The 23,281-nt window shown below is 37.2% G+C and overlaps 1 protein-coding gene across 2 annotated transcripts in view; it reads left to right on the forward strand.

Annotated features, from left to right (window-relative positions):
• Positions 1-544: 544 nt before the first annotated feature.
• LRCH2 (leucine rich repeats and calponin homology domain containing 2) overlaps positions 545-23,281 on the forward strand; it is a 111,502-nt gene continuing 88,765 nt past the window's right edge. For both annotated transcript variants that reach the window (XM_012451783.3, XM_012451784.3), the window contains exon 1: positions 545-948. In XM_012451783.3, the coding sequence (XP_012307206.1) occupies positions 600-948 (349 nt within the window). In that variant the 5' untranslated portion in view covers positions 545-599. The remainder of the gene's footprint in view (positions 949-23,281) is intronic.

A 23,281-nucleotide genomic window follows, 5' to 3' on the forward strand; every position in this document is an offset into this window, starting at 1 on the left:
GAAAACATTTTACAAATCTTTTCCTATTTTGGAATTCTAAACTATAGAGAAGTTCATACATGTTCAAAACTCAACACTGCACTCATTTTCCTCCCCAGATGACTCCCCAATGTTTCTCTAACACTGGTAAAGGATTCCTGAGGCATTTGCAGTAAGCTTCTCAATAATCTGCCCCATAGCCCTTCTAAGTGCTGTTTCTGTATATTCTGAAACGAATCCCTATCATCCCTAGCTCATATATTTGTTTCTGTTTTGCAGAACAGAAACGGTGTAGCAACTTAGAGATTTGTGGACATACAGCCCAGATGACCTGTAGTTCGCCTGGTGTCGTTTTGCAAGATTTTGGTACCCAAAGCAACAGAACCGTGATTTAGCATCCTTCTTATCATACATTTCTTAAAGCAAGCGTTCTGCACTTTCAAACATCATCTCTTCGCTATCCAACACCTCCTCCCAGCCCGCCCCCTAGTTCCTTCCCACCCTCTACCTCGCCCACGCCCCCCGCCCCCCGCCCCCAGCCTGCGCATGCGTTCTAAGAAATCCTACACTCGCGGCACAGGCTGACAGTATTGTCGGGGGCTATTCTCTCTCCCAGGAACATGGCGGCGAGTCAGGGAGGAGGTGGTAACAGTGGGGGCGGCGGTTGTGCTGGAGGTGGAAGTAGCGGTGGCGGTGGCGCGGCCGGAGGGGGCGGTGGCGGGGCCGGAGGGGGAGGCGGTGGCGGCGGCGGGACCCTGGTGGTCCCCATCCCGGTACCGACTCTTTTCGGTCAGCCGTTCCCCAACGGGCCGCAGTGGAACCCGGGCAGCCTGCAGCCTCAGCACACTGTGAGGAGCCTGGACCGGGCCCTGGAGGAGGCGGGCAACTCCGGCATCCTGAGCCTCAGTGGTCGGAAACTCCGAGACTTCCCGGGCAGCAGCTACGACCTGACGGACACCACCCAAGCAGGTGACAGGACGGGGGGAGGGGAAGCTGGCTGTGAAGGAGGAGGTGCCGGGAGTGGGTGGCTGCGTGGCTGCGTTGTTGGACTCTGCAGGTCTGGGTGGGTGCGCGGAGGCTGCCAGACTAACAAAGTCGGGGCAGCCAGTTCTTCTGAACATGAGGGGCAAAGCATGCAATATGGGAGGGGAGGAATGCTGCCTGAAGGATGTATGGAAACTGGTGGGATGTTAGGGGTGAAAGAGCATCATTGTTAAAGCGAGTTTCTCCAGTTTGGGTGGGAGGGAGGTATTGACACCTTCCTTAATGCACTTCTTTCAACTCTCCTGGATCTTCCCATCTTTCCTGGAAAACCAAACCAAACCAAATTATACCAAACCAAACATAAAAATCATAATCTCTACATATTCCTTAAAGGCATACGTGCCTGCAAGAATGGCATATCCATTTTCAGAGTACAGCAGCAGGATTGCCATCGTTTTTCCTTCTGGTTTAATCATCCTAGGATATTCTTGGCTTCTTTCTTGTCACGTATGCCTTTAAACACTGAGATTTTTCATTTTCCTGTTGTTGAGAAGGTAGTGGTGGTTAAATTAGTATTTGCTGCAGTGGCAAATTAAATCATCAATCACTTACATGTCTGCTTACTAGAAGAAAGCTAATCCTTGTTTTGAGTTATCATAGAGTCTTAATTTTTATAGTAGAAAGCCAACAATTTTAAGGACATTTTTGAGAAAAAATTAACTCCATTCCTTATGGAGTTGTAGATTAAAGGCTTATCATTTTGGATGAGAAATTGGCTATTGTAATGTTCTTCATATACTCTGGTAGTCTTTGTTGTGGCTGGCATTTTTTGTTAGGAACACAGTCTTTTATAAACCAATGCTGGATTTTTTAGACATGTTTAGATTTCATTAAAGGTTTTTTATTTATTTATTTTTTTGCTTTTCATAATCTTTAAGTGTGTTATATATGTCTGTTTTCATCTGCTTTGCCGAAATAAATCCTGCACAAAGTTATTTTAATAGATGTCGTGATTTTGAAACAATATGGTAAGTTAATTCACCCATAATGAGGAGTAGTAAAAGACCTGTTATTTTTAGAACAAGACAATTTCAGTTTTATTCAGTTTTTAGATCTTAAATCCAGGTATTTGTGTTGGAACAAGGTAGGGAGAGGAGGAAAACCTAAAATTGAAGCTTTCTGCCCAGTGATTCTTTTAGGAATTATCCCAATAACTATGAATATGTAATCGACCACAGATTTTGTATTTTGTAAAGCATGTTTGAGTATTTACTCCTTCACTCTGAACAGATTTCCAAAATAATATGTTCACATATTCATGACTGTTAGCAAGATATTATGCAACTTGGTGTGTTCTTCAAAGGCTTCAAGAAAAACAGTTTCAGACTGCATCATTATAGTGATTTTTTTTCTTCATTTTTTTTTTTTTGCTATTGTTCTTTATAACTTATAAAGTGTTCTTCTACCTGCCAGACAAAGTTTAAGCATCCTAGCTTGGCATTTCTGAATGGCATTTCTTTCATTGTTGGGCTCCAATTTATAGTTGCAACCTTATACCCCAAAATGCTCCCACATAGAATCCTCTTTCAACTAGGTTAACTCTCTGTCTCTCAAATGTATTTTGTGCATTTCTGCCTCATCTTTGTACAAGATCATCTGTATGCTTGGGATTTCCCTCTTTTCTCCATGTATTTAATTTTATTCAAGCCCTAGCTCTTCCAAGAAGTTGTCTCCAACTCCCTTAGTCCACAGGAATCTCCTGTTTCTTTGAATTCCCATGGCACTCATTGTCTTTACCACTTACTTGGCAGTGCTGGCTTTATTTTCTTTTTTATGTTTCTGCGTTGCTGTCTCTTAGAAGAAATAGAACCCCTTTAAAGGCAGAGTGTAAGCTGTATACTTGTTCAGTCTCCTCATTTATTGTATTTGATAATATTTCTCATAAATATGAATATCATTTGATGCAGTTACAAGTTTTGGCTTTTAAGCCTTCAGTTGGTTTTCTGAGGTAAGCTTCAACACAAAGCAGAAACCTATCTGTTCATGGTAAACATTCATTTGTCATAAGCTTCGTTTTATTTTTTCTCTTCAATTGCATGAGTGTTTCTTGTGGGAACATTTCAAAAATCAGAGTAAACAAGATCTGTGCTGCTCTTTTTTTTTTTTTTCATTTAAATTAGATATCTTTGAGTGACTCATTTGCCATTTGTTTTTTGACAAAATTTAGCCATGAAAATTTTAGGGGCAGTGTTTTCGAATGTAAAGAGACCATTATTTATTATGTGTAAATGAAGGCAGGTACATTGGAGTTGAGGAAAAATAGAGCTAGAGTGTGTTTGAGATTATACATACATATGTACATACACACACATACAGAAACACATACAATATATTCTCTATTTGATGAAAATGATCTGTTTGTGATATTGTTATACTTAAAATGACTCTTAGTGGGATAATGTTTCAAAACCAAACTGATTAGTTAGACAAGCATATAATGGTTTATTGCATTGGGAAGAGACAGGAGGAAGGGAAAATAGTTAAGAAGTGGTTAATGTTAATCTAAACAAGAGGTGGTGAGAATCTGGGTGAAACAAGATTGAATAAGGAGAAATTGAAATTGATACCAAAAAAAGTGGGGAAGGTTTTTGCATTAAGATGAAATAGATGCCTGGTTCTCCACCCTGGCTGCATATTACAATTGCAAGGGTTTTTTTTTTTTTTTTTTTTTTTTTTTTTTTTTTTAACCCTGCCTGGATCCCACCCTAGACCAATTAAATCAGAATCTCAGGGGCCAGGGAACTTAAGAAAAAAAAAAAAATCTTCCCAGGTGATTCTAATGTGCACTCAGGGTTGAGAAACCCTACAATGGTTTATTTTATAAGCACTCAAGAAATATTTGTTCTTTGAGTGAATGAGAACATTGATAAAAGTTTAGTTATTAACTTTAAAACCACTTGTCAAGAGAGTTAAAACCAAAACTAGGAACTAAGTACTCAAGAATTGTTTCAGATTGTTTGATAAATTTACATGAAGAAAATGGTGCCCATCAAACATATATAGCAGCAAAATCTTTTCTCTGCTAACAGGCTTGCTATGAGGAAAAATGGATTGTAGGCAGCTGTTAGCAGAGTTTATCTTTGGTGTCTTTTTACCTCTCTCTGCATTTCTAGTGTCTGTTCTTCACTTGCCTCCTCCCTTTGTCCCCATCATGCTTTTCTCCTTTCTCTTTCTCTCTTCAGCCTCACTCCCCTTATTTTATTGGAATGGAGCTCAGGTAAATGTTTATGGCAGCCTCTCTAGGAGATTAACATTTAAAAGAGGGGGTTTGCTAATTTACTTGAATCTCCAATTGGTGACTGGAGATTCATGACCTTTTTGAGTAGATCTCCCTTCCAGATACTCCTCAATTAAAATTTTCACTCACGTAAGGACATAAAACAGGGATCAGAAAGTTGGTAACCCATTTCAATAAAGTAGCTGACTCTTGCTGTAATGTCTTCTCTGAGATTGTCTGTAGGTAGATTTGATAAGATGAAGGGAGATTGCTTAGAACTTTTTGGTTGCTCAGGACACTATGATAATTTGTTGACTTGGAAGTGAATTTAATGGTTACCCGAACAAATCCTGAAACCTTGCATAGTTGACTCTGTTACCAGTGCTACAAATAAGTGGATATGTTTCAGCCTACTTGCAGCTGCTCCCTCTGCTTCTTTATACCTGTTTATGTACATGATCAGTAGGTCTGTGAAACAGATTTAGGAATTCTTACATCAGAGTGTGCCGTGTCCTGGATAATCACGTGTTTTCCTGTAAACCAGGAGTCAACTCTAGTATTTCCTACATGTGCGGGTTCACCTTTTCAACTGTAGGACATGGTGCATTGTATCAGGTTGTAAAATGGAGCCAGATAAACACAGCATTTGGTTTTATTAGGTGAAGGTCCTCTCAATGCATTTAGTGGAATGAGCTCATGATTGTGATTTTGTGGCCTTATTCAAATATCTGTCTTATTTTGTATAATAAATATCTTCTTGAAAAATCAACTGTGAAGCACATTTTTGACAGTTGACTCATATTTTAGTTGCTATACATTGAATCTGAATTACCGAACCTTGTAGTGATTTATTCAGTGATAAGTTCTACAGCATAAATAGTTATCCCTTAATTTCTTTCATTTAAAATAAAATGTTATCTTTAATTGAAGGGTACATTCATCATTAAGATAATACCAATTATATAACTCTTTATAAATTTCTAAATACTTTCATATATATTATCCTATTGTATTCTAATAATAACCCTGTAAGCTTGGCAGAGTACATGGTAATTGCTCCTTGAGACTGAGAGAGGTTAAGTGATTTGTCCAAAATTAAATGGTGAGTCTGGCAGAGTGTGTAGGTCAGAGCCTAGGCTTTTCAACTCCAGAGCTATCCTAGTGTTATTTCCACTGTAACACATTCTCTCTTTTTAAAAAAGCTGTTATTAAACACCGTGCCAATAAATAGGTTATTTATTCTGAAAATTCAATGCTTATTTAACTTCATAGGTTATATCGTTTTTATTTGTGGTATCCTGTGTTTTGTTTTGTGTGTATTTGCATAGCTATCATGCCTTTCTTATGGTTTTAGAATAGATTCATTAAGCAAGCATTTATTGAACTTCCAACTTTGGAAACATTATTATGGCTAATAGAAAGAGATATGGTTTTTGTTCTTAAAGGGTTTAATAAAATAGTCAAGTGTGTGCAGTAATATAGCCATTAGAAAAGAATTTCATTATAATATTTAACAGTATCCAAAATAGTATACTTCAATACACTATACAAATAAGAGATATGGAGCTGTGGCATAAGGCTTAATTTTGGAGGGATTAATTTAGTTTGAGAAAGCTTCCTGAAACATTAGTTTAGGTATTTGTTGCATGACAGGTATAAAAACAGAAGTGGTTGATTGGGATGTTTTAAAATTGGGGTTAGTGGAATACTTTTGCTTAAGGTTTAAATATAATATTTCAATTTAGATTATTTGTGATATAAATTCTGATGCATTTATTTGGCATAAATGTAGACAAGATCCAGAACCTCATTGAGAACATAAGAAGTATTTCTAGGGACATTTACTACAAATAAAAATAGTTGAAGACTTATAAAATTGATTTACTGGGAGGTGGCGTTTGTTTAAGTTCCAAGGCACACAGTGAAACTTTGCAAAAGAGGCAATTGTTCTCCCAGCCCAACCTAGCAGCCCACTCTGTGAGATGCCTTAACTGCATGATATCTACCTCCCCATTCTGCAGAGGCTGGTTATCATCATGACCTAGAAAGGGAAATCTTTTAGTTTTATCTTTTTCTCTACACTTTGGGTGAATTTGGGTACTTCTTAAAACATTTGTAATACTCTTATAATCAGTTATCTGGAAAATTTCAGAAAGGGTTGTCTGTTTCTCTTTTATAGAAAAAAATACCTTACACACCAGGGAACCATTTAATGTAATAAAAGAAAACTGTATAAGCCAGTTTAATAGCAACATAAATTTATGTTTACTCTCACTTTCAACTAGTGCATTCAATCTGCTAAAGGTCAAACTGTAATTTTTAATCTTTACATTTCTCTTGTTTCATGTAAATTGGTAACATTCCATTAACAGTATACCCGTCAATGGACTGTAATGGATAATTCAACAGTGGATACTTTCTAATGTATTTTTTTATATCCAATTTTTTAAGGAAAAGTTTTTTCCAAATAAGAAAGTAAGTTCTTTCCTTTTCATGGTCACTTGATTCTGTGTAGTCTTTCATAATTTGTGATAATGTTGTCACTTTATTTTTAAATTAATTACTTGTCTCAGTAGAATATTAGAGATTCAAGGTGACGCGAGATAGACATAAGATAACTGTGACATAAACTTTTCTTTGAACCATATGGAGCCTAACCAATTCTAGAAAATTTGTGAATTTGGATTTCACTCAGAAATAACTTTGTGTTAACAATTGTGTTCCTAAGAGAATCTAGTATGTGTAGTCTAGAGTTTTTTACTTCTTAAAAAAATAATTGCAATATGTAAATCCTTAGTACTTTGAGCTAATTGGTTGGGGATGTCTATGTCAATGGAAAATAATTACATTGAAAGGTATTTGTGCATTAGAAATAGTAAATTAAACATAGATAACTGTGTCCTTAAACTGCCTTAATGAGTATGTGAGAATAGATTTGCCATACTGATATTTTGTAAAGGTTGTAAAGTTGCAGTTTTCAGTGAGTTAATGACTTCATAATGGTTTAAAATAAGAACTCATACACTTATTATATCCTAGATCAGTAGTTTTCAATTCGGGGAAGGGTAGGGTTGGAGAGGTTTCCTCCAGGGGATATTTGGCAGTATCTGGAGACTTTTTAAAAAATTTTTTAAAGAGACAAGGTCTCACTATGTTGCTCTGGCTATGTTGCCTGGGCTGGAATATAGTAACTGTTCACAGACTCTAACTCTGGGACTCAAGTGATCTCCTGCCTCAGCCTGCTGCGTAGCTTGGACTATAGGCCCACACCACTATGCCTGGCTGAAGACATTTTTTATTATCACAATTTGGGGGTTGCTACTGACATCTAGTGGGTAGAGGCAAAGGATGCTGCCTTGCAAGCATCCTACAGGGAAAAGGACAGCCCCATACAACAAAGACTTACCTTGTCTAAATGCCCATGGTGCCAAGGTTGAGAAACCCTGGGTTAGAGTAAGATAAATGGAAAGTGAAGCATAGGTTCAAAGAAGGAGAGATGACATTTGATTGGGTTTTTGGAACAGCAGAGGTGGGCTTTGTACAGAAGTTGGAGGATTGGCCTTTAAAGAGGAGGCCTCAGATTTTATAGTTATGCTGAGATGGAGGAAACTACGTGAATACTGATATCTTAGAGTCTCCTCAAACTCAGTTTGTCAAATAATGAACTCTTGTTATTCACTCTAGGACCCCTTGTCACCCAGATCTAAGGTTTGAGAGTTATTCTCCAGTCTTCCCTTTCCCTCACCTCCTATATCTAGTGAGGGACTAAGGCCTGTTGGACGTAACTCTTTGAATAGCTTTCCAATCAGTTTCCTTCCTATCTATTCTCAATGTCATTCTTCAGATTCTCCTCAATTCCTCACCTTTAACTGGACCTGTCAATAGTTTCCTAAATGATCTCTCTGCCTCAAGTTTTCTTCAACTTCAATTAGCCCTTCACACTGTAGCTAAACCATTCTTTCCAATGTGCAATTCTGATTCTCACGTTACTGAAACACCACTAGCCAGTTTTCAAACAATATATTTCAGAATCTTATTTCCTTATTCCTTGTTTTGAATATTAAAAAAACTAATATATACACTATGCTTTATTTAACTGTGGTAATTTTTATATTTTATTAGTTAAAATTAAGTTGCCAAGATTCATCCAAATTGTTTAAAACTGTAGTTCATTATTTTGAATGGCTGTTATCTTTCATCATGTGACTATACCACCCTTTATTTATTCCCTTTCTCACTGATAGCCATTTTCATTCCCCCTACTTTTCCCCTTTTTCTCTTGGGAATAGCACTACTATCAACATTATTATACATGTCTCTTGTACTTGTGCAAAGATTTCTCTTGTGTATATACTTGGAAATGGAATTGCTGGGTTATATGTTATGTCAGTGTTCAAACTGGTTTATAATTTCTGTTTCCATTGACATGTATAGGAGATCTTATGAATCTGTGTGCCCTCCAAAACAGTATTGTCAGATTTAAAAATTTTGGCCAAGTGTGTTTAAAGTGATATTTGGATGAATTCTTTCTTGATTTACATTTCATCAGTGGTGTTAACCTTTCTTCAGACGACTGTTGGTCATGTGTCTTTCCTGTACTGTGAAATAACTTTTCATTTATTTTTGCCCATTTTCTTTTGGTTGGTTGTCCTTTTTTTAAATATATATAGAATTCTATGAGTTTAAAAAAATACTCCTTATGCATCATTTGTCTGTTTTGTATATTTTGAATGTCTTCTTGCCTTTTTGCTTTTTGAGGGGTGTTTTGATGGACAAATTTATAAATTTTAATACAGCCAAATATATCAGTCTTGAATTTTATAGTCAGTGATTTTTGTGTCCTGTTTAAGAATATGTAAAATATATTCATCTACATTTTTTACTAAGAGTTTTAGTTTTGTTTTTGGTATTAAAAATTGAATCATATGGATTCAATTTTTATATATAGTGTGAGGTAGAGGTCCATGTTCATGTTTTTACATATGGGTTACCTTTTTTCAGATCTTTTTTTTTAAAAAAAATTCTGTATTCAATATATCAGATATATGGTTTACAAATACTTCTTTCCTATTCTGTTGGTTCATCTACTTTGAAACACAAAATTAAAAGATTTTGATATCACCCATTTTATCTGTTTTTTTTTTTATGTTGCTTGTGCTTTTTGTGTCATGTCTAAGGAAGCATTGCCTGACTCACGGTCAGAAAGATTTATCCTTATGTATTCTGAGTTTTATAGTTTTAGCTCTTTCATTTTTTACATTAAGCTTTACTGCTTATTTAAGTTGATTTTTGTGTGTCATGTAAGATCTGGGTCCAACTTCATTCTTTGAGATGTGGATATCCAGTTGTCCTAGCACCATTTTTGGAAAAGATCATTTTTTCTTCATCTAATTGCCTTGTCACTCTTGTTTAAAATCAGTTGACCATAAATGTAAAGGCTTATTTCTGGACTCTCAATTGTATTTCATTGATCTATATTTCTGTTCTTAATATCACATTGTATTGATTATTGTAGCTGTGTAGTAAGTTTTGTAATTGGGAAATGTGAATCTTGCAACATGTTTTTCAAGATTTTTGGGGCTATTCTGGCACCCTTGCATTTTCATATGAATTTCAGGATCAGCTACTCAATTTTTTTTTTGGAAAATGTAGAATGCAAGTTGGGATTTTGAAAAGGATTGTGTGAATCATTGATTTGGGGGAATTTTGTCATCTTACCAATATTAAGTTGTCCAATACATGAATAGGGGATGTCTTTTCACCTACTTATATCTTCTTTAATTTCTTTCAACATTGTTTTATAGTTTTCTTAAGTATTTTTGATGCTATTGTAATTGAAATTTAAAAAAATTTAGTTTTTGGATTGTTCATTGCTAGTGTGTAGAAATACAATTGATTTTTATAAGTGATCATTTATCCTTCAACCTTGCTGAACTTGTATATTCTAGTAGTTTTTTAAATGGATTCATTAGGATTTTCTATGTCATGTCATCTGCAAATAGAGATATTTTCACTTCCTTTCAAATCTGAAGCCCTTTATTTCTGTTTCTTGCTCAATTGTTCTTTTTAGAACTTCTAGTTTCAATAATGTTAAGCAGATGCTGTGAAAGTGGACATTCTTGCTTTGTTCTTGAACTTAGGGGGAATACATTCAGTCTTTCACCATAAAATATAATGTTAGCTCTGGTGTTTTTGGTAAATGATCTTTATCAGGTGGAAGAAATTCCCTTTCATACCTGGCTTTTCAAATGTTTTTATCATAAAGGGGTGTTGGATTTCGTCAAAGGCTTTTTCTGTTCTATTGAGTTAATCATATGGTCTTTGTCCTTTATTTTATTTTTTTTGTTTTTTGTTTTTTTTTGAGGGGGACAGAGTCTCACTCTGTTGCCCAGGCTGGAGTGCAGTGGCATGATCTCAGCTCACTGGAACCTCCGCCCCCCAGGGTCAAGTGATTCTCCTGTCTCAGCCTCCCGAGGAGCTGGGATTACAGGTGCTTGCCACCGCACCCGGCTAATTTTTGTATTTTTAGTAGAGATGGGGTTTCATCATCTTGGCCAGGCTGGTCTTGAACTCCTGACCTCATGATCCACCAGCCTCAGCCTCCCAAAGTGCTGGGATTACAGGTGTGAGCCACCGTGCTTGGCCCTTTATTGTATTAATATGGTATATAATATTGTTCAGTTTTCGAATATAAGATGAACCCACTCTGCATTCCTGACCTACCTGCACTTCAGTTTAGTCTCATACTGCCTTGGACCTCTATATTCCAGTCTATCAAACTATAATATGTGTTGCTCATTGAAAGTATCATGGTGTTCCATGCCTCAGGGTTTTTTCTTTCGTTAATATCCTTTTTCTGCTTTCCACCTCTTGAACTCCTATTGATTCTTTGTATCCCACATAAGGCCTTTATCTTTTTCCCCTTTCCCCTCATCTTCTACATACAGTGATTACTCTATACCTCTATTCTAGTCACTGTGATTTAGTATTGCAGTGAATATATTTTCTTCACCCTAGCATGCACCATCAATTTAATAACTTTACTGACAAAGAAACACCACTACTGTAAATGCATGCACAGATTTCAGAAATGTTAGCATTAGAAGAAAATATGCATTGTTGAGTTAAAGAAATATGGATTATTTGTTTGCACTTCTCTTTTTATTGGATTTAGAGTTATTTGAGTATAGTGACTTTGTTGCCACTCCAATAACTAGTAGTACAGTGTGTGGTACATAGTAGTTGTTTAGCCTGTTTTGTTCAATTAAATATGCTTCTTACCATGGGTGCCTTTTTGGGTCCCTGCACAATTTGTCCCTTTGCTTTTTGTGTTTTCCACTGCTTCAAAAATATATACCCTGTTTTCCAGGTTATACATTTGAACCTTTCATTGTTTCCCTGATTTTTGTTTTTATTGTCTTATTTTTAAAAATGAAAAAAAATTAGAAAGGAAAAAGAAATAGCTTGTTATTGCTTCATAAGCAGAGATATGAGTATTAAACTTTAACAGTTCGGAAATTTGCTATAGTTTTTATATATTCTTATACTATGCCACTAGATATCTTTCTATTTAAGAGTAGCTGGCTGTTTAAAAATATATACAGTAGCTATTCATTAAAATTGATTTGAAAGTACTGTTTATGATGTTAAATAAGTTTGACATTGAAAATACTAAATTACAAAATGTTTTAAGGATTAATATGTTCATTTAACAAATTCTATTTTGAAAATCGTATTTGTAGATGAAGTCCAGGAAAAATTGAGAGATAAATGGACATTTGATGATTAGGTTTACGAGTTTTCTCAGTAGTATAGCTCTAAATTATTTAAAATTGTGTTTTAGCATGTCTTGGTCTTACTTTGTCCTCTTACTGTCTGCTCGCCCCTATTTGCCACAGGCGAAGTTAAGATCCCAGGAACTGCTACCTTTCAATTACGAAGTTTATCATCCTTAGCAGGATCAGAGATTAAAGGCACTCACAACAGCTTTCCTTATTTACTACTTCTTCTCTTGTAAAAAGCCCCATCACCTAATGAATGACAAAATTTTCTCATATTTATCAATATAATATTGTTGCCTTAAACATCTATCCATCATAGTCTATTGTGTACTCTTCTTCTACATTGTTCTTTTAGAACATTTTCCTTATGCCATTGTTCCACTGAAGAAAAATATATGGAGGCACCATAATTTATTTAACCATTCCTCTATCATTAGATGTTTAAGTTACTGTTTAATATGAATAAACAACTAGATGCAATTGTGCTCTTGGTTTTACATTGCTTTCTCCTTAGAGAAATTTAAACTTCTTTAGGACAGATAATGCATTCTATATATAAATTCTTGATAGTGTTTGGTTCAATGATATGACTCTCTGCAATAGTTTATAATAGATGATTGTCTAATTTTTGAACTTTAAATTATGGGAAATAGTGTGACAATTTTATATACTGACTTTCTATACTATTTGTGTGTAGGAGAATTGCTCTGCCATGGTGCCTTGGTGATCTTGCATGTTCCCACATAGGCCACATAGGCAAGGTTCTACCACAATCTGTCTCAAGTCTTGGGTGAATACTTTGTGATCCTTTTTGGTACATGGTAAGATAGATTTGTGAGGAGCTGTCACAAGGCCATTTCTTATCCACCTCTCTGTCTTGTAGGAGGCTGCCTCAAGGCAGCTTATTATCTCCTATTTTTATTCTGGTGAGGCATGAGACTTTCCTTCAGGCACTGTTGTGACTATAAAATGACATAGCTGCAGTCTAGAGTTGACTCCTCAAGAACAGAGCAACCCACTGTGGTGTTGTCTTTCATTTAGTCCCTCCAGTTTGGGTTTGTCCTGTAGGATTAGGGACATGGGGAACTCACACCATACTGATCATGCTTTCTCTGTCTGTATTAGTAATAAACTGTCTGAATCCATTTGGTCTTACTGGCAGCTGCCACTGTGCTTGACCATTTAAGGTAAACAAATGGGATTTTTTTTTTTTTGGACCAGTTTGAGGAATTTGTCATTACTTTTTATTTGATCAATTTACTGTAAATTGCTTTTAATTTCAGGATCCAGTGTTTAATACTTTGCTGTTAAATAGCTCAAGTAAGGATGGTCCTTGTTCTCTAAATACAGTATTGTTTTAGGGGGTTCAGCATGCAACTATAAAAATAGTCTTAATCTGGATAAATCAAAGATAAAGCAATTAGTTTTATTTAGTACAGTGGCTTGCAGTTGGTTTTTTTCTCTCTATCTTCTCAAGGACTACTTTTGTTTTGCAATCTGAAGCCTGCTCAAGTTGTTCTGGAGAGTCAGTTTGATGCAGACCTTTCTCATATTATATTAGACTTTCCTCTCTCAAACAGTAGAAAGGTACTAAGGTATATTAACATGCAAATAAAATATATATTGTATACACAGATCTACTTGATTTTCAGTGGCTGGTTGACCTTGACCTAGGCAGAAAGATCAAAGTCAAACTGTTACCAGTGGAGGGTGTCCAGGTTCTTGGCATTTTGAACAAAGAATTGGACAAAATTCCATCTTGAATTCTTTCCTTGCACAAAGCAAAGAAAGCAAGATACATGTTTTGCCATTGCTTACTTCATTAGTCAGACTAATCATAACAATTCAGATGTTAGGTTTTTTCTTTTTTGCTTTAAAAAATAAGTTACATGAAAGCATGATTTTGTTTAGTTAATTAATTATTTCATTTACTTTTTAATGTTTTGAGACAAGGTTTCCCTCTGTTGCTCAGGCTGGAGTGCAGTGGTCCAATCTCGACTCACTGCAACCCCATAAAAAAACTAGGCAAAGGATATGAACAGGCACTTCTCAAAAGAGGACATGTATGTGGCAAGGAAACATAAGAAAAAAAGCTCATCATCACTGGTCATTAGAGAAATGCAAATCGAAACCATAATAACCATGTTATGCCAGTTAGAATGGCGATCATTAAAAAGTCTGGAAACAACAGATGTTGGACAGGATGTGGAGAAATAGGAATGCTTTTACACTGTTGGTGAGAGTGTAAATTAGTTCAACCACTGTGGAAGGCAGTGTGGCGATTCCTCAAGGATCTAGAACCAGAAATACCATTTGACCCAGCAATCCCATTACTGGGTATATACCCTAAGGATTATAAATCATTCTACTATAAAGACACATGCACATGTATGTTTATTGCAGCAGTGTTCGCAATAGCAAAGACTTGTAACCAATCCAAATGCCCGATAGAAAATGTGGCACATATGCACCATGGAGTACTATACAGACATAAAAAAGGATAAGTTCATTTCCTTTGCAGGGACATGGATGAAGCTGGAAACCATGATTTTCAGCAAACTAACACAGGAACAGAAAACCAAACACTGCATGTTCTCACTCATAAGCGGGAGTTGAACAATGAGAACACATGGACACAGGGAGGGGAACAGCACACACTGGGGCCTGTTGAGGGGTGGGGGGCTGGGGAGGGATAGTATTAGGAGAAATACCTAATGTGGATGGCGGGTTGATGGGTTCAGCAAACCACCATGGCACATGTATACCTATGTAACAAACCTGCACATTCTGCACATGTGTCCTGGAACTTAAAGTATAATAAAACAATATTTTTATGGGTTTGGGGGTATAAATGTCGTTTGGTTACATGGATATACTACATAGTAATGGTGTCTGGGCTATTAGTGTAACCACTTGAATAGTGTACATTGTACCCATTAGGTAATTTCTCACCCCTCAACTCCCTCCTACGTTTCTGAGTCTCCAGTGTCTATTATTCCACTGTCTATGTCCATGTGCACACATTATTTAGCTGCCACTTATAAGTGAGAAAATGTGGTATTTGACTTTCTGTTTATGAGTTATTTCAAAGATAATGCCTCTAGTTCTATCCATGTTGCTGTAAAAGACATGATTTTGGCTTGGTGCAGTGGCTCATGCCTGTAACCCCAACACTTTGGGAGGCTGAGTCAAGAGGATCCCTTGAGCTCAGGCATTTAGAACCAGCCTAGGCAACATAGCAAGGCATTGTCTCTATTAAAAATAAAAAAAATTAGCTGGGTGTGGTGCCACATACCTGTAATCCCAGCACTTTGGGAGGCTGAGGCAGGAGGATTGCTTACGCCCAGAAGATAGAGGCTACAGTGGGCTATGATCATGCCACTGCACTCCAGCCTCAGTGACAGAGTGCAACCCTGTCTCAAAACAAAAGAAGACATGATTTTATTATTTTTTATGGATGAGTAGCATTCCATGGTGTGTGTGTGTGTGTGTGTGTGTGTGTGTGTGTGTGTATACCCATATATGTATGTATACATATATATGCCACATTTTTTTTTTGAGATGGAGCCTCACTCTTGCTCAGGCTGGAGTGAGTGGCATGATCTCAGCTCACTGCAGCCTTTGCCTCCTGGGGTCAAGCAATTCTCCTGCCCCAGCTTCCAAAGTAGATTGGAAAATAGATTACAGGTGCCTGCCACCATGTCCAACTAATTTTTGTACTTTTTTAGTAGAGATGGGGTTTCACATGTTGGCTGGGCTAGTTTTTAACCAAGTCATCCATTGATGGACACTTAGCTTGATTCCTTATCTTTGCTATTGTGAATAGTGCTGCGATAAACATATAAGTGCAGGTATCTTTTTAATATGATGATTTCTTTTCTTTTGGGCGGATACCTAGTAGTGGGATTGCCAGATGGAATGGTAGTTCTATTTTTAGTTCTTTGAGAAATTGTCATACTGTTTTCCCCAGGGGTTGTACCAATTTACATTCCAATTAACAATATATAAATATTCCCTTTTCTTTGCATCCTCACCAACTATTATTTTCTAACTCTTTAGTAATAGCCATTCTGACTGGTATAGGGTGGTACATTGTCCGTCACAAAATTTTGTCTGTTTTAATTTGCATTTCTCTGATGCTTAGTGATGTGGAGCATTTTTTCATATGCTTGTTGGCCATTTGTATGTCTTCTTTTGAAAAATGTCTGTTCACATATTTAAAATAGTGTACTGTCATGTTTTTCTTATAACAAAAGTTGTGCTTGCTTATTGTAGAAAATTTGGAAAATACATGCATAGGGAGGAAAATACAAATTACTTCTCATTCTAGCAACCCTGAATAAACATTAATATTTTGGTAAATTTCCTTTATATTCCCAGCCCTCATCCCCTTGCACATACTTATAGCTCTTTATAAATTTATGTAGGAGGGTATAAAATATACATTTTTAAAGGAGATGAATGATGAATTTGATGTATATAGTTTTATATTTTAAATGCCCTAGTTATTATACTGTGAGCATTTTTCCATACTAAGGAATCGAGCCTATAATATGATTTTTAAAGGCTACAGCATATTCCATGTTAAGGATATAAAAATTTGTTTAGCCTTTATCTTATTGTTGGACATTTAAGTTGTTTCTAATTTTTTGCTATTTTAAATAATCCTGAAGTGTGCATATTTTTTACATATCTCTATTGGATTTCAATTGAAAATTGCTAGAAATTGAATTATTAGATCAATGATTATGAACAGTGTTAAGGACCTTGATTAACTTTGCCAAATTGTACTCCAGAAACATTACCTCATTTTGTATTCCCACCAATGATGTATAGAAGTGTCTAATTCAAAATAGCCTTGCCAACACCAAAAATCATTTAAATTTGATGAATGAATTATGGGTTTTTTTTTTTTTTTTGAGATGGGGTCTTGCTCTGTCATCCATGTCACTCAGGCTAGAGTTCAGTAGCACGATCTGGGCTCACTGCAACCTCTGCATCCTGGGTTCAAGCGATTCTCTTTCCTCATTCTCCTGAGTATCTGGGACTACAAGTGCACATCACCTCACTTGGCTAATTTTTTAATTTTAATTTTTGTTTTTAGTAGAGACAGGGTTTCATCATGTTGGCCAGGCTGGTCTTGAACTCCTGACCCCAAGTGATCCTCTGGCGTTGACCTCCCAAAGTGCTGAGAATACAGAAATGAGCCACTGCACCTGGCTGAATTATGTTATCATAATTTTTATATTTATTTTGATTATAGTGAGGTTGAAAATATTTTCATATGCATCTTGATCATTGGCAGTTTTCATTTTTGAAACTGTTTATGTCCTTGGCCCAGGTTTTATCTATGAGTTGTGGATATCTTTTTGCTTTTTGATAGACTGAAGTTTTTCTTTCTTTTTATGTAGCTTAACCTAGAAATCTTTCATGTGTGAATTCTTTCTTTATATTAACACTTTGAAAGTCCTTCCCCATTCTAATATTAGGTGACTAGTCACTATAATGTTTTTCTTAAAGGTTCATTTTCATGTTTATCTTTTTCCTCCATCTGGATTTTATTTTAGTAAAAGTTATGTGATAAAATAATAGCATTTGTCTTTTGAAAGTACAGTTATTCAGTAGCCATTTGATAAGTAATAGTGCATTGATTTGAAATGACAAACTTATAATAAATTTTATAAGGATTGAAGTATAGTACCTTTCTTAAATATCACTTTGATGTTTGAATGCCATTACAGTGATTCAGTAGTCATTATTTCTTGGTGAAACTGAAAAACTTCCTAGAATGTCCTACAGATATCTCTGCATAGAGCTGCCCCTCCCTCTTCTTTTAAATAAAGTCTTGTCTTTCCATGTGGCTTAATTGTTGCAAGTCTCACAGTCCTTTCCTCACTGAGCATGCACCTATCTGCCCTCTGATTAGCAGCTGTGGTTTCCCCTTGCAATATCTGTTTTAGTTTGCACCTTTGCTTCTCAAAGTGCCTGTGCTCAAAATGAGCCTTTCATTATTAGTTGCTTCAGGTCATTGAGATCTGCTTGTTATTGTTTCTGATAATTATTAACTTTGAAGCATTTTTTTCTACATTTTTTCCAATGTCTACTTTACAAGTTTTTTCTCTCCACTGAACTTACAGTTAATATTTTAATTCATCATAGAGTAGCTTAGAAATTCTGCAATCCATACATCTTACTCATTCAACTAGATCTCAATATTATGGACTATTTATTATTTTGTCCTGCACAACACCCTTCTAGGGAATACTGAATCAAGAAATCACCTGTCTTTGCAGAAGGCATCTGTTGAAGCAGATGCCGGAGCCATGGGGTTGTCATTTCCCATCAGGCTCCATCCAATATCAGTCTTTAATACTTCAAGGACACTTTCCATCCTTGCATCGACAGACAGCTGTGGTGCCTTCTGTTTTCTTGCTGCTTTTTATTTCTAGTCTTAACAGTTCTTTTAGATGGAAAAATAGGTAAGGAATTGCTAACATTTGAGAACATGTTAATCAGATTTTACATACTTTAACTGTGCTCAAATTTGAGTAATAATATTAATAGTTAACAAAGAGCAGAGAAAACGTAGTTTTTTCATTTTCATATTAGGAAATAAGTATCTGAGTTGGTTTATTTTATGCACTCTCTTGAAGACATATTTCTGGTATATATTTTTTATGTTACAAGAAATAAATATAATGGTGTAATTTCCATCATTTTATTTTCTATCTTTAGGAACATTGCCTGTCATTATGTACATGTGGACAATTTTCCCTTCATTTCTATTGATTATTTCTTCTAGGGATTTTAGGTTGTTGCAGAATACTTAGTCATTACAGGTAGCCCTGACATAGTGAGGAATTAAGTGATTTTGGCACTATTTTGTAGGTAGTAGTAGATTCAGAAATGCAGTTCATATCCAGTCTAGTGCTCATCTCCCCTCTTTTTTAGTTAGTAAGACTTCTGTGAACTTTGAGATATACCCCAAGAATGATGCCGTATTGGTCTGGCCACAAGACCTTTATATTATAGAAACTACAATTTTAGTAGAACTAAATGGAGGTGATTATTTTTGCGTTTTTTTCACTAAAGTGTTGCTATCTAAGCACATATTACTTGGTGTTGGAGTGGAATAAGAATTGATCTTACCTAGCATGGTGTCTGGTTGAGCTTTTGATCTACCGTAACATCTCGTGCTTAATTTATAGTTAATGTTTAATGGAATTTTGTCAAATGAATGATTAAGACTATGAGTTAAGTCAGGTTGCTACCTGGCAAATATGGACAATGAGGCTTGGAAGGTGAGGATCATAATTTGCTTGCCTCTATCACAGACTCTGGAAGTGCAGAACCACAGATAATTTGATATTAAGATATTTAAATATTTTACCTTGTATGTTTTCTGTGATTAGGCTGCAACTTCTAACGCCTGCTGGAAAAAGAATGCTACTATTCAAAGACAATTCACCATGGCTTCACGTTTCTGCACGTCTTACAAGTGAGGCACTAAGTGCCTGTATTCTGAACTGTATTTTCAAGAATATTGGTACAATGACCAGCTTTGCAAGATAAACATACTGTTTCCCTTCAAAACAAAGTACAGGCTGGATACAGTGGTTCATACCTGTAATCCCAACACTTTAGGAGGCCAGGGCAGGAAGATCACTTGAGCCCAGGAGTTTGAGACCAGCCTGGGCAACAACATAGCAAGGTCCTGTCTGGGTTTTTTTTTTGAGACAAGGTCTTACTCTGTCACCCAGGCTGGAGAGCAGTGGCACAATCAGCTTATCACAGCCTCAACCTCCTCAGGCTCAGGTGATCCTCCTGCCTCAGGCTCCCAAGTAACTGGGACTACAGGTCCATGTTACCACACCCGGATAATTTTTTGAATTTTTTGTAGAAATGGGGTTTTGCCATGTTTCCCAGGCTGGTCTTGAACTCTTAGACCCAAGCAATCCACCCTCCTCAGCCTCTCAAAGTGCTGGGATTATAGGTGTGAGCCACTGCTCCTGGCCACGACCCAGGCTCTTAAAAAAAAAAAAGGTGAGCATGGTGGTTCACGCTTGTAGTCCCAGCTACTTAGGAGGCTGAGGCAATAGGACTGCTTTAACCTGGGAGGGCAAGGCTGCAGTGAGCTGTGATTGCACAACTGCACTCCAGCCTGGATGAAAAAGCAAGATACTGTCTTTAAAAACAAACAAATAAAACAAAAAGCAAACCAAAGCAAAGGACAGATTTGCTTCCATCCTTGGACGAATTAGATAGTGTTTCTCTCCAAAGCAGAAGACAGTCATGCTTAATGTCCAATAAAATAAAGATAATGTCTACCTTAGAACAAAAAGCAGGCATGCTTACTATGATAAAAGATTTGGGTTCCCTCAGCTCAGGTTCCTTTCCTATAATGTGATAATATTGCATGTGCATGCATCTATGTGGGCCCATCAATATTGCCCCCATGGGACTTCAGGGAGTAAGGGGAACTGACACATATATGCTGCTCATGCCACTTGCTGTGCTGTGAGCAATAAAGGCTTCTGCCTCTCACATAGGAGTCTCATGTCTTCTGCTAGCATCTGTACAACAGTGTTAGGCTACCATACTGGCTTATAAATAGGGTAAAATCTGACCCTTCAGAGTTCTTGACAGGTACTCAGCACAATAATTTTGCCTATAGGATGTTATCCTCCTTTAGACAAAATTTGTTTAACTAATTTTCTTTAATCCTTGTTTATTGAATTGGTTAAAAATATTGAAAAAGTAATAAGGGCCCATCTCTTTAAGGGATCAAGAAAGCTGTGTGTCATCTCAGATGAAACAATTTTGAATTCATAAATTAGGAACAGCTGAGGACTTTATAATGATATTCGTTATTCTCTGAAACAAAAATTGAACCTAGAAGTAAGATTAATGTTCTGCCTCCTATTGCAAGAAGCAGTCTTGGGTGTGTGTGTGTGGATGTTGTTAGGAGATTTAGAATTTCTCTAACCCTGGTTTATGGTTGCAGTGGGACAGAATATTTGATATGTGGGACAGAAGGTCACAGTAGTGTGTTGGAGGAGTGGAAAATCACAGATAGAACATAGGCTTTGAAGACACATGAGTTTGGAACTCCAGTGCTGTCAGTTATTACCAGTTTTTGATTTTTTTTTTAACATTGGGAAAGCATATCACTCAGTCTGTCTTTGCTTCATATGTGATTTAGTCAGTTTTCACACTGCTGATAAAGACATACCCGAGACTGGGCAATTTACAAAAGAAAGAAATGTATTGGACTTACAGTTCCATGTGGCTGGGGAGGCTTCACAATCATGGTGGAAGGTGAAAGGCACTTCCCACATGGTGGCAAAAAAGAGAAGAGAGCTTGTACAGGGAACCTTCCCTTTTTAAAACCATCAAATCTCATAAGACTTATTCACTATCATGAGAACAGCATGGGAAAGACCTGGCCCTATGATTCAATTACCTCCCACTGGGTTCCTCCTACAGCACATGGGAATTCAAGATGAGATTTGGGTGAGGACACAGCCAAACCATATCATTCTGCCTTTGGCCCCTCCCAAATCTCATGTCCTCACATTTCAAAACCAATTATACCTTCCCAACACTCTTCCAAAGTATTAACTCATTTCAGCACTAACTCAAAAGTCCATAGTCCAAAGCCTCATCTGACACAAGGCAAGACCCTTTTGGCTATGAGCCTGTAAAATCAAAAGCAAGTTAGTTACTTCCTAGTTACAATGGGAGTACAGGCATTTGGTAAATACAGCCATTCCAAATGGGAGAGAATTTGGCCAAAACAAAGGCAAATGGGAGAATTTGGCCAAAACAAAGAGGCTACAGGCCCCATGCAACTTTGAAATCCAGTGAGGCAGTCAAATCTTAAAGCTCCAAAAGGTCTCCCTTGACTCCATATCTCACATGCAGGTCACGCTGATGTAAGAAGTGGGTCCCTGTGGTCTTGGGAAGCTCTGCCCCTGTGGCTTAGCAGGGTACAGCCTCACTCCTGGCTGCTTTCATAAGCTGGCATTGAATGTGGCTTTTCCAGGTACACAGTGCAGTCTGTTGGTGGATCTACCATTGTGGGGTCTGGAAGACGGTGGCCCTCTTCTCACAGCTCCACTAGGTGGTGCCCCAGTGGGGACTTTGTGTGGGGGCTCCTACGCCATATTTCCTTTCTGCACTGTCCTAGCAGAAGTTCTCCATGAGGTCCCAGCCCCTGCAGCAAACTTATGCCTGGACATACAGGCATTTCCATACATCCTGTGAAATCTAGGCAGAGGTTCCCAAACCTCAATTCTTGACTTTTGTGCACCACAGGCTGAACACCACATGGAAGCTGACAAGGCTTGGGTTTGCACCTTCTGAAGTCATGCCCTAAGCTGTACCTTGGCCCCTTATAGTCATGTCTGGAGTGGCTGGGACACAGAGCACCAAGTCCCTACCCTGCACACAGCACAGGGTCTCTGGGCCTGGCCCATGAAACCATTTTTTCATCCTAGGCCTCCCAGCATGTGATGGGAGGGGCTGCCATGAAGACCTCTGACATGCTCTGGGGACATTTTCCCCATTGTCTTGGGAATTAGCATTCATTTCCTGGTTACTTATGCAAATTTCTGCAGCCAGCTTGAAATTTCTCCAAAAATGGGATTTTCTTTTCTATATCATTGTCATGCTGCAAATTTTCCAAACTTTTATGTTCTGTTTCCCTTTTAAAACTGAGTGCTTTTAATGGCAGCCAAGTCAGCTCTTGAATGCTTTGCTGCCTAGAAATTTCTTCTACCAGATACCCTAAATCATCTCTTTCAAGTTCAAAGTTCCACAGATCTCTAGGGCAGGGGCAAATGCCACCAGTCTGTTTGCTAAAACATAACAAGAGTGTCACTTTTGCTCCAGTTCCCAACAAGTTCCTTATCTCCATCTGAGATCACTACAGCTTCGATTTCATTGTCCATACCATTATTAGCATTTTGGTCAAAGCCATTCAACAAGTTTCTAGGGAGTTCCAAACTTCCCACTTTCCCAAACTGTCTTTTTCTGAGCCATCCAAACTGTTCTAACTTTGCCTTTTACCCAGTTCCAAAGTCACCTCCACATTTTTGGGTATCTTTTCAGCAGTGCCCCACTCTACTGGTACTAATTTACTGTATTAGTCCATTTTCATGCTGCAGATAAAGACATATGTGAGACTGTACAATTTACAAAAGAAAAGGTTTACTGGACTTACAGTTCCATATGGCTGGGGAGACCTCACAATCATGGT

This window comes from Aotus nancymaae, unplaced genomic scaffold, assembly GCF_030222135.1.
Source record: "Aotus nancymaae isolate 86718 unplaced genomic scaffold, 86718_ANA_hifiasm-v0.15.2.pri h1tg000004l, whole genome shotgun sequence".
Taxonomy (NCBI): Eukaryota; Metazoa; Chordata; class Mammalia; order Primates; family Aotidae; genus Aotus; species Aotus nancymaae.